This window comes from Vidua macroura, chromosome 10, assembly GCF_024509145.1.
Source record: "Vidua macroura isolate BioBank_ID:100142 chromosome 10, ASM2450914v1, whole genome shotgun sequence".
NCBI lineage: Eukaryota > Metazoa > Chordata > Aves > Passeriformes > Viduidae > Vidua > Vidua macroura.
Window position 1 is genome coordinate 22084421 of NC_071580.1, and position 12011 is coordinate 22096431.

Here is a 12011-nt window from a genome sequence, read left to right on the forward strand (position 1 = left end):
TTCATTGCTTTCTTCCAGAACTGTTTTACGTGGCACTATTTGCAATTAGAATTCAAAGAGATCTAGAAGTTTAGAGAAAGCACATCTTTTCTTTCTCAAAACTGTTCACACTTTTAGGATCACTGCACAGTAAATTCTGAAGAGTTACAGTAGACACCATAATTTGAAGCAGCTACTTATAGTTTGGTTGTACTCTTGGATTTTATGAGATATCCTTTATGGTATCATCCAAATCAAATCCAATGAAACATACAGTAAAAAACTATGACAAAATTCTGAGAAGGCAAAGATAAAGGCAAACTCTGTAGAATACTGAAGAACAAAATACAGAAGTAGGACAAAAGCAGTTCTAAAGCTGTCATTTGGCAAAACTAATGAAAGGTTTGAGGATAGACTCTCCCTGTAACTACTGAAATCCAAAACCATTAGAAGTTAAACACCTCCTATCATGCACTATCTCACCTCTCCTGCTCATTCCCACTGTGATCTCTCTTAGGCAAATCTAGCACACAAATGGGATTTATTTCTTCTGGTGCCAGGTAATGGAGAGCCTAATTCTATTAGGGTACTTTTGGTGAAAGCCTATTTAAAAGCAAGAATTACAGAGTTCAAACACCAAAACTCACAAGTTATGGCTCTTAGAGACAGAGAAGACACCCAAGCCTGATTTGGGAGTCTATTTAATTTTCAAGAACAGCTACCGATTTCTCAAAGGATCAAGGTATTTCTGCAGACATCAGATTTTTCTTTCTGTTCCAGATAGCAACACAGACTCCCAATGAATTATCAAATAGAATAACACTTTAGATTACAACTGCTCACATAAAATCATGATCAGAGTAAAAAGTAACAGCTCACATCAAAACCAGCTGGTCCAATTTTCAGCCTTTCTCACTCTTTTACAAGAGTATTTGGAAGAGTTGAAAAGACTAGAGTTCAGATTGCTTTGAACTAAAGAAGCATAAACGACATTTTAAATAGAATGGTCTCCTTAATACTAGTCTCTTAATCAAAACACACAAATGAACTAGGGCTGTATTCAAATGCAAAACCAGTTTTAAACTACATTTTAAATGGAGTGCTGGAATCCTGTAAGACAGGGATGGGGGGAAGGAAGGGAAGGAAGGGAAGGATTGCTGGAGTGAACAATAAAATTTCTTCACCCACAAACTTATTAATGTATTCAAGCATGGTTTGTAATGTGGTAAACAACTGCTGCAAGAATCAACAAAGTATAAAAGAAAGCTCAATGCAACAGCAAAGGAAAGTTTCTGAGGCAAGCTGAAGCCTTAGAATAGTGTAAGTAATAATTGATTTAACTTTAAATTCCCTGTGAGCAAGTGCTAATTGTGAGAACTATAAAATGCTTCCTTACCAACCACCATCAGAGTAAATTCAAACCCCTTTTTCACAGACTTTCGGTGAACCTGATTGGGAAGGTTTGCAAATCCAACATAGCCAGGAGTTTCTGGATTGGTAAATTGAGCAGGCTGTTGCTAAAAATGAAATTCAAAAAACATAAAATAAGACAATAAGAAGCAACCACTCAAGACTTACTAGTTTGTATAACTGCTTTCCTCACTTAACTCAAAAGGTTTGAAGCTACATGACAGAGAAGAAACTACTCAGGGGTTCCTGCTACTCAACAGTTTCACAAAGAAGTGCAGAACAACTGCATTGACCTAGAGCTTAAAAAACAAAGCTTCACTTGTTCAGATATCCAGCCAAGATCACCTTAAGTAAAATAGAAACAAAATCCCAAATAATTATTTATCAAAGTATGACAAAATACGAATTGTGGGCACTAATAACTTTTTGAACAGTCTCCACATACAGTTAAAATAAAATCGTTTTCTATGGACTTGAATAAAAAGATGACAATTCCTGATCCATTTTTAGCACATCCAAAGGAAAACCCTGAGCAACTTGTGAAGTAAAAGCCATTTGCTGGAAGTGCTCTTCAGAGAGCTCTCTTCAAGTGTGGGGAAGGGGAATTTACACAATAGTGTTTAGAATGCTCACTGCTACAGATATGGCAGAGAAATCTTTACATCTCTTAGTTCCCTCTTCAAATATGTTACTCAAGCACCTTTTATCACTCATTTCTCTCCAATAAACCAACATGGATGTTTTACCCTTTTAATCAAATGCTCAGAGCCAAGAATTAGATTAATCTCAGCATGACAATAATATTTCAGGTTACAATATTTTAAATGAGGGATTTTATTGGAAAACCAGTTGATTCTATTAGTAAAGAATGAAATTAAATCTAAACCACCATTTTCTTAAATGATGCCTGCTAAAAATGAAATTGCAGAAAGGAAGTTTCAGTGAAGATGTACCAGGGAGCTTTTAAACAACTCTGACCAAAATTAAATCCTTCCAAGAGTATTAGTTAACTGCAGAGATTTATACTTGCATGAAACTACCTCAATCTATATCTTACAGCACTCATCTCTCAACATTGTGTCTCTCATAGACAGTACATTTTAAATACTCTTCATCACCAAACAGATGCAAGTTGTACAATTTGTCATTGAAGATTGATATTTAAAAACAAAAAATATGTTTCCCATTGTTACATTGGAAGACAGAAATGTTATTCTTACCTTGGACATTTTTAGGGAAGGACAGGAAAAAAATCTGAAAAAAAAAATGTTTATCAGCTTATTAAAAATAGTATGAGGAAAATGCTCACCCACAAACCAGTGTAATACCTACTGTTGCACACTAGATTGAAAAAGGAGCATCCCTGACTGGATGTCCAGATTCTGAAACGGTGTCAACTTCTTCACAGAGCACAAGTATTTGATCTTCTGTACTAACAAGGGGCAGAATTTTCACCTACCATTGCTCCTATAAACACAGTCAGACAAGAAATTCAAGCAACATGAATGTGGGGTGCTGAAGGCACCAGATGTGTGACAAACTATTCTGAAGCCTTCACAGTCCACATCCTTTCCGGAAACCAACCAAACCAAACACCTTGCTAAAAGGCACCTTGCTCTTTAGAGGAAAGTTTCTTCAAAGCCAAAAAAAAAACCCTAACTCATGTATGATTTTTCTTTTCAAGCCTCTTTCTCCTCAACATTTCCATCCATGCTTGAGTGCTTTGTAAAGAGCTCACAGCTTCAAAATGAGACATTTTCTCTTCCTCTTTTATATAGATGCTTGCAAACTCAGTCATTCTACCTTCTGTTTACCAATATAAAATTTTCATATGTAGTTGCATGTGAAATATAAAACAGAAAAGAACAAAAAAAAATTTCAAAGATTTCTTATCTAACATTTCTATGCAAAAAAGTCTCTTAACAAAGACTCACCAGCCACTAACTTGCATGATTTCAGGGGATCATGTGAGTTACTGTGGTAACATAAAAATGTGGGCACATGCTGTATCTGCAAGTAACAAGAGCTCAATTCCCCTTTCTAGTCCCTCTCTGGCTCACCCTCTAACCACAAAGTATCTGTTCTCACTCCCAAAGCCTACAGCCACCTTTTACTTAGCTCACTCACACTTTAATTCTATGGGATTTGAAATTATCACTACCTGATTTCTTTCCATCTTCCAAGCAGATTTTGTCAGCAAGTTCAGCTGTGTGTGAAATTACACCAAACTGCTTCAGTTTGCAGCAGCCTCCAGACTGTTCCTCTCAGCAAAGAGAAATCTTGGAATCAAAACAAACTGTCCAGCATTAGACAGCAAAACCCAAACTTCTTGTGTCAGGCACAAGATAAAGTTGTTTCAATGTGGGGATGACTTCCAGGATTTTATTCTCAAATGTACCATATAGGTGTATGTTTACACAATTTTAACCTCATTTGAATTTGATGGGAGTAACAGACTGAAGATGTTAAACATTGAAGCAATTTGGTGTCCTTTCTCATGAAGTCAAATTAGCTGAGAAAAGTCTGGCACCCTGGCTACTGACACAAAATAAAAACTGGACAACATGGTTCTCAAGTGAAATTGCATGATAAAAATAAGATCTAGTATCTGCAAAATCTGTATTTCAGTCCATAAAGCAGTCTATGACCTATGATGCATGCAGCTAGTGAAGAACTTATCCGTGAGCCTTTTATCATGTAAGATTGCTCTGATAGCAATTCTTCTTTCCAAGAGTGTTTCGTGCCCAGTGATGTCATTGATTCCTGCTTAAGCATTCTCCATGAGGGGTTTTCAATGCCAAACAAAACTAGATCCTGCTGGAACACAGAAGAACATTCTTTTAATTTGTGAGACTTGTCTGTCACCCAACTATTTCTCAGAGGCGAGCTAAGAGCAGAGGAAAGTTTCTCACCGCTACTGGGAAACGAAGCACCGAGCAGAGAGTTATGCAGATGGCTACAGCTACATCATATTTTAACACACGGGCCAAGCACAGAAACCTCCCACGAATGAACTTTCCCACAGCGTTTCCGTCAGGTTTGAGCGCTCCCACACAGGCAGGGGCACACTCGAACCCGAAGGCCAAGGCCCCGTCCGACCGCAAACCCGAGCCCGGGGCATCGCACGGGGGGCTTAGGGTTGCGGTCGGGGTCCGGGGCTTAGGGCTGGGCTGCCTCGAAGCAGCCCAGATTTTCCTCAGGAGCCGGCCATGTTCCTCACCCTCCGGTCTCAATAGCGCGGCTGGAGTTTTCCACGAGAGCATGTTCAGAAGCGACTGCCTTACACGCTGTGGGAGGGGCCGCCGCCCGGGGGTCCCATGGCGGCCCATACAGGTCCCGCGCTGGGAGGGCGGCCAGGGCCGCCTCACCTCCCCAGCACCGCCCGCAGCGCTCATCGTCACGCTCTCTCCTCACCAGCATCACCCCACCTCAACCAAACCCCTCGGGTTCGGCAGCCCGTCTGAAAAAGACAGACCCTTTCCCAGTGCTCCTGCCCGCCGCCTCCCCTCACGCGGCCGCGCACAGGGACCGCGCGCTCCCCCAGGGCAGGGCAGGGCTGGGCTCGGCTCGGCTGGGCTCGGCTCGGCTCGGCTCGGCTCCGCTCCGCTCCTCTCCTCTCCTCTCCTCTCCTCTCCTCTCCTCTCCTCTCCTCTCCTCTCCTCTCCTCACCTCAGCGCGGCTCGCGCTCCCTCAGCCGCCCGCTCCGAGCTCCGCTCCCGCGCGCGCACGGCCGGGGGAGGGGGCGGTGCCGCCCCGCCCCGCCCCAGGCCCCGCCCCCGGGCGGTGCAGGGCCCCGCGCGCACGCGCGCGCCTCATCCCCATAGCAACCCGCTGGGACGGGGCGGGGCCGTCCGCATGTTGTAGGTCGCGCGCATCCCCTCTGCTGCACCAAGATGGCGGCCGGGCCGTCGGCCTCGTACCCAGCCTAGGCTTCGCTGCGGGCCGACTAGAGGTAACGCCGGGCCCGGCGCGGGAGGGCGGGGGCGGGAGCGCCTCAGGTGAGCGGGAGGAAGGCGCGGGCCCGGCGCCGTGGCCGGGCGCCTTCCGTCGCCTGCAGCAAGATGGCGGCAGCGGCGAGAAGGGCGGCGGGCGGGATGTGCAGCGAGTGCCCGGCCCCGCTCTATGGTCGCGGCCGCTGCCATTGGCGCAGCGCGGGCCACGTGCCGCCGGCGCACCCCGCACCGAGCCGGGGCGCGGGGGGCGCCCCAGGGCCCCGCTCCGCCGCCCGAGGTCCCGCTCCGCCGCCCGCGCCGCCGTGGCGGCGGGGAGCGCTGCGGGGCCGCCCGGCAGCAGATAAAAGCCATGAGTCATGTCCCGCTTCCTTCCCCCGCGGGCTGGGCCCGCGCCGCTGCTGAGGGGATGCGGCTGGGGAAGCGCTCGCTCTCCCCCCTGCCCTGCGCCCCCGGGCCCGGACTGCTGCGGGCTCTCCAAGTGCAGTAGCCTCCATTCCCAGTGCTCCTGCGCCCGAAGGCTGAGGCTGCGCCGTGGGCCGCCGTGGGGGAGGGCTTTGGCCTCACCTGTGACACTGCAGGTAGCGTCAGCCGCCTCTGTGCATGATACCAGGGGAAATTCAGCCTCTGCTGACCTGCTCTCTGTGCCTGCAGTGTGGTTTTATTTCGGGTTATTTATAGACCGGGATGATCCAGCAATCTAGCCGCCCTGAAGAGGGTTAAGCACGCGGCACTGATGATTCTTGAGCTATAGCTGAAATGGCACATGATAAGTAGCACTTACGTGATGGCTTTCCCCAAACAGTAGGGGAGGTTTCATAACTGGCAAGAGTAATTTCTTCCACTGAAAGACAAGAAGCAAGAGAGGTGATTGTGCTGGGAATGTTGGTAATACAGAGATCAGTTAACTTGTAAGATGAGGCAAGGGCCTTGAATTCACTAAGCTTAGAATTTGAAACATTCTCATTTCTGTGCCTGTGAATTTAAGATTAGTGACATTCAGTCCCAAGGTGTTTGAAAGAGTAATTTCTTGTCTTATCCTGTTATGTAATGACACAGAAAAATCTGCACGCTCATGTGTACTGCATTGCTTTATCACATTTTTCTGTTCAGTAATGTAACTGAAGAATCTGCCTGGTGATTTAGTCTCCATTTTTCCTACTGGCTCTATTCTGACAACTGTCTTCAGTTAGAAGACAACAGATAGTAGTTTGATTTTTGTTTGCTTTTTTTTTTTTTCCCAAACCTGACTTGGAAGTGGTGTTTTGTGTATTGTTTCATGTGATGGTTGGGCTTCCGTCTCCATGGTAAAGGAACATATATCAGAGGTGAAGCAGGAAAGGAAGCAATAACCTAATGTGTGGCTGTGTATCTGCTAAAGCTCTGTCTCTATAACCCTTTGCCTCTGTAGATTCAAGCTGTTAAAAAAAAAGTCTTCCTATTTGTACATGGATTTTCATAAAGCATGGCCCAAATCATAGGCAGAGCCATCCACAACAAAAACACACAACCTTTTCCATAAAGGTCCACAGTATAGTTTTACAGGGATCAGAATGACGCAGGCACAGGAAGAGCTCTCACTAGAAACAGTAACTGCTGGTATGTGACTGCAGGGTGGCAGAGGCAGTGTAACCAGCCAGCCTGAGCTTTGCCACTGCTGCAAAGTCCAGATCATTCTCAAAGGACAGTTTTCCAAGTAGCTTCTATAAGAAACAGTTAAAGATTGCTCCAGGTTTGTTCTATGTAGATCATTCTGGTGTGTCCACAGCTGGTAGTGTGATACACACTCCTGTCTCCTCCTTTGTTGCAAGTTAAGCTGATTTTATTTTTCTGTTGGCTTCTTTTTCATCTCTCCCCCAGTTTTGCCTGATAGGTTGAAAAAAATTACATATCTTCTTATGATTTTGAAGGTTATTATGATTCCTACTTTTTCATTAGTCTCTCTTACCTAGACTGGGATGATGAGGAATGTTTCCCCTTGAACTAGAATTGGATCATAATGTTGTTGTTGATTGTTGCACAGCTTAATGGCAACAATAGTAACTTGATTTTGGTAGGTTAAGGGTGGTTTTTCTTAGTCAAGTAGCTGTTCTTTTTCCATTTAACATTAAGCTACCTCTGAAGATAGTATGGTCTATTAGAAGAGAGCTTTGTAACCTTGGGGTTTCCATAGCTATTATCTGAGTGGGAGCCATCCCAGACAAGGCAAACTGTGCAATTTGCACCTTTTTGATGAAAATTGGGATGTTTCACTGGTTACAGTATTTTGGGTGATACTGCCTTTTCCAAAGCATATGATTCTCTTTATATATAGAAGCTTGTTAAGCTTGTACAAATGCACTTAGGATTGTGCTGCTGTGAAAATTTGGGTAATTCCTCCAATTACTACTCCAATCAGATGGTCAGGGTAGTCAGCAGTGGCAATGGGACCAGTCCAGAACATTCAAACTGAATGCAGGTGTGTGGTTAGAATCATAGGATCATTTAGGGTGGAAAAGACCTCTAACATTGAGTCCAACACTTCACCCAGCACTGCTGTGTTCATCACTAGCCCATTCCAGGTGCTGTGTCCATACATCTCAAACACTTCCAGGGATGGTGGCTGATGGGTAGCCTGTGCTGCTTCCCAAAATCCAATCTAAACCTTCCCTTATGAATGAGTGGTTCACTTACCATAACTGGGAGGGGTTTGTCAGTTTCAATGGTGGGTTTCTGTAGTGTCACATTTATGTGAAAATGTTTCTCTTTGAAAAAAAGTCACTCAACAATGGTTCAACTTTGTTTTGTATTCAAGAATTCTTCAGAAGGAAATCCTCAGGCCTGTATTGTGCAGAGCTTATAAAATAAACCTCAGAATGAAATAATGAGACTGGCAAGTGTTCCCATGAGTGTTTTGAACCCTTATGGGAATGTTGTTACAGTCTTGACAAAGACATACAGAGTAGGGGTGGCTTCCCCATCCCTGGAAATGTTTAAGGCCAGGACTTGGAACAACCTGGCCTAGTGGAAGGTTCCCTTCCATGACAAGGGGTGGAATAGGATGGTGGTTAAAGTCCCTTGCAACCCAAGCCAGTCTGTGATTCTGGGCTTCTGTGCACCACTGCAGGATTTGCAACGGGGTTTTTAAAGCAGGCTGAGAAAGGCATGTTCACCCAGGAGGTAACAAGTCTGACTTGTCCAGGAGCACGGTGCTGAGAGGTCCAGGGCCTGCAGAACTTCTGCAGCATGTGTCTGCCCAGGAATTAAGTAGGTGCTATTGTATTAAAATATGAAAACAGATAAAGAAGAGACAGGAAAATAAAACCCAGCTGCAGGATTAAGCCTCTGTTCCTCTTCCTAATTACCCTACCTTTGAAAGCAGGATGCTGCTGTGTAGCTTGTTGGGCTTTGCTCATGTTTTTTTATTTTACTTATTGTTTTTTGTAGGCCTTTGGTCTGGAAGCTATTCCTGCAGAGTCTGTGGCTGATTGTGAGCCTGCATTTGGAGTGGAAGGGAGGGCCCTAGTCAGTAGGGCCTCTTGGGGAAGGGATTGCAGAGGACCTAGGACACCTGGAAGTGGTCCCTGGCCTCCAGGTGTTCATGCTAAGCTGGTGATTAAGTCAAGAATCTAGTATTGTTTCAAGAATCTAGGACTTGTTTCAAGAGCTCTTTCTATTTTAGAGATTCCTAGGTTTAGGAAAACAATTTTGGGTTCCTAGCTTATCCTGGATGTGGAATTACACTGGAGAGATTTGTATTTATATTTATGTTTGTATTTATCTGTCCTTTAGCTTTAAAACAAAGCAGATTTTTAGGATATAAACAGTCTATTAAAATCTTGTGATTTGCATTCCCATCTTAAATGGATGAGTCCTGAATGCCTAATGACTCTAGTGATCTTTTTCCACATCTTCCTTCTGTGAACTCATGTTGGCCCTCAGCTCTCATGGTGCAACTTCAGTGGGAGGAAATCAGAAAGTCAGGTTGGAAAAAGATGTGTCAATAGATGGGGAGGAAAAGTTCCAGCCAAAGCAAGGGGGAAAACTGAGTTGTTAAAGGATTTATGCATTTAAGGTTTTAATTGCAACAAGGAGGAGTAATCAGGCTGTGATTAGTGTTCTGAGTTTGCTTGATAAAAAAGGTGTGTTAAAGCTGAAATAGTTTATTTATCCTTCATTTAGGTGATCTGTGGTGTTTCTACCTACAAAAGGTCTGATATTTTCCAGCAGTCTTGCAGAAGTACAGCAATCATTTCTGGCAGCTGCCATATAATACAGATACTTCTCTTTGATCCCGCTGCTAGACTTCACTTGTCTCTCACGACTGGTTCTATGTTGTTGAATCTTGCATCTGGTAGATCTCTCAAGCCTCAATGATACCTACTAATATTTTGCAACTTATTGCTAGATATATTAGCATGTGAGTAACTTAAATACACATAAGCACTTCTGTGGGTGCAGAGGGCTGACCTTGGCCACAGCTGCCTGGCCTGTGGGAGCTGGCTGTGTTGCTGAGGCAGCGAGGGAAGCATGTCATTCTTTTGTGAGGAGCAGGGGTTGGAGCAAGTAGTTATGTCCAGCTAGAGGCACAAAAGAGGCACTTGCAAAGCAGCAGGCAGAAAAAAAAACAGGGAGAAACCTGAGAGAAAAGATAGACCACAAAAGGCTCATCTAGAGGAAGTCGTAACGAGTTCAACTTCAGTGGAAAAACAGCACTAGTAGAAGGGAAGGGATTGGTTCAGTAGCTGCAAGACACAAAGAAATAGTGACTCACAGGAAAAGTTTTGCCTTTGAGAGGCTTGAATAGCAGGCATATTTATGTGACCTCCCTTAAAAGATGTTATTTAATTTAATTGCAAAATAAAATGGATTTACTTGTTGACGCAGAATGGAAGTAGTACTAGATTCTCTTACACTCCACAGCACAGTGTCTGGAGCTGTTTTCCAGCAGCAGTTTTGCTGTTTTACTGACAATTTTTCAGTGATGAGAGAACTGCTTGGGAAAAGTTTGGGGATGGAACAGATAGATTTATTCAGCATTAATAGAAGAAAAGAGGCACACCCATCCTTCCCCCTGAATAAAAGACCCCAACAACAAAACAAACTCAAACATGGAAACAAAGCAAAACCAAGAAACAGAATTCTATAAGAAACTTGCTTATAAATGTATGTCAGTGTGATTCCAGTAAAAGTATCCACACATATACAACTTGTGTGTATGCCACATCTTTTACCTGCAAGAGAAATACCTGTGAAGGAAAGTTTCTGGGAGTTCTCATATCGTGGTAATTGATACTTGTGTGCTGTAGCTCTGAATTCAGCAACATCCCAGCAAATAACTGGATTTTACGGAGGAAAGACTTGGAACCCTGTTGTGTTATGACTATTACAATCCTGTTTGGAGGAGGCAGGAGCCAGCCTTCTCTCTGTTACTGAATTGATAGTTGCTTGTTGAGATCTCTCTCCAAGCCCATAAAGTGCTGTCTGACCCCAGGTCACATGTCAGGATTCTGGTTTTAAAGGAAGGTTACAGGTGTTATGTCTCCCAGTAAATTCCATGAGACAGGTGTAACTGACTGTCACAAAGGTAACCTCTGGCAAGTTTTTCATCAGGGATTGGATAACAAATAATCTTCTTACATCATTCAGATTTCAGGCTTGGCTCCAGGTATTGGCACACAGCATGGGCATCACTCCCCTGTCCCTTTTCCTCACCCATGTTGGTTTTGGTTGACTGGTATTTCAAAGGTTTTACAGCAAGTTGCTGAAAAATCTGCTGAGGCTTTTTTTTTCAGAGGAACACTGACTGCCTTGATGGCCAGTGCTGGATTCAGGTGGTACCACCTGCTGTAGCATCACTTGCTACTTCTCTTCTGCTTTTTTGTAGTCCCGTGTTTTTGTCTATCCCTACATTTGTGGCACTGGAAATTGAACTGGGTATTTCACAAAATAAACTGGATATTTGCTAAAGATGAGTGACAAACAAAGCCAGGGCAGGCTGTGTGGCCAGAACTGGGACCTCAGGCATGGGATGGGTACATGGGTTGAGTTAGGAAAAAGGAAGAGAGTAAGGGATGGAATTAAGATTTCCCCACTGGCAGGGACAAAGGCAAAGCCAGGGAAAGCCACTGTGGGGGAGGAGGCCAGGAGTGATTGCAGTGGACTTATTACTGCTTGCCCCAGAAGTTGGTGGGCATTTTTGTGTCTCCAGTGTGCACTGGGGATGGTGTGGACTGCCTAACTTCTCCTGCCTTTCTGAAAGAGGAGAGCAGGCTTCTGCTGTTTGTACAGCAGGCCTCAGCAGTTTCCACTGCTCAGGAGAAAGTAAGTTTGCTGTTATCTCTGTGCCAGCGATAAAGTTGAATGTAAACCTGTGCTGGAGCAGTTGAAAGGAAAGCTGAAAAGAACAACTCCCAGAGCAGGCAGGGTGAGAGTGGGAATGGGAATATATTATGGTTGACCTGCTAGTGCATATGCCTTTGTTTTCAAAGTGAATACTTCAGCAGTTGGTGCAGCATGCTGGGATTTAGGTGTTTTGTCTTACAAGGACCCTTGGAATGTCTGGAGAATAGCAAGTTGTAGGTATATGACTATTGCTTAAAAGTAGAGATGGTTGTGTAGCATTGAAGAAGCTTAAAAGTGAATTTTTACTCTTGCTCTTATAGGTTCATTAAATTAAAATCCTGAGTAGAT

At 44.3% G+C, this 12011-nt stretch overlaps 2 protein-coding genes across 7 annotated transcripts in view; one reads left to right on the forward strand and one right to left on the reverse strand.

Annotated features, from left to right (window-relative positions):
• Positions 1–5172, reverse strand: part of SEPTIN2 (septin 2) — a 35538-nt gene extending 30366 nt beyond the window's left edge. For 3 of the 6 annotated variants that reach the window (XM_053986094.1, XM_053986093.1, XM_053986092.1), the window contains exons 1-3: positions 4038–4181; positions 2610–2643; positions 1376–1496 (exon numbers count right to left, since the gene is read on the reverse strand). In XM_053986094.1, the coding sequence (XP_053842069.1) occupies positions 1376–1496; positions 2610–2643; positions 4038–4048 (166 nt within the window). In that variant the 5' untranslated portion in view covers positions 4049–4181. Of the gene's footprint in view, positions 1–1375; positions 1497–2609; positions 2644–4037; positions 4182–4609; positions 4669–4864; positions 4933–5058 lie in introns of those variants that run through there. The other 3 variants (XM_053986095.1, XM_053986096.1, XM_053986097.1) reach the window with 3 other exon arrangements.
• An 81-nt stretch (positions 5173–5253) lies between these two features.
• Positions 5254–12011, forward strand: part of HDLBP (high density lipoprotein binding protein) — a 38737-nt gene continuing 31979 nt past the window's right edge. The window contains exon 1 of the mRNA XM_053986083.1: positions 5254–5341. The gene's annotated coding sequence lies outside the window, so the exon portion shown is untranslated. The remainder of the gene's footprint in view (positions 5342–12011) is intronic.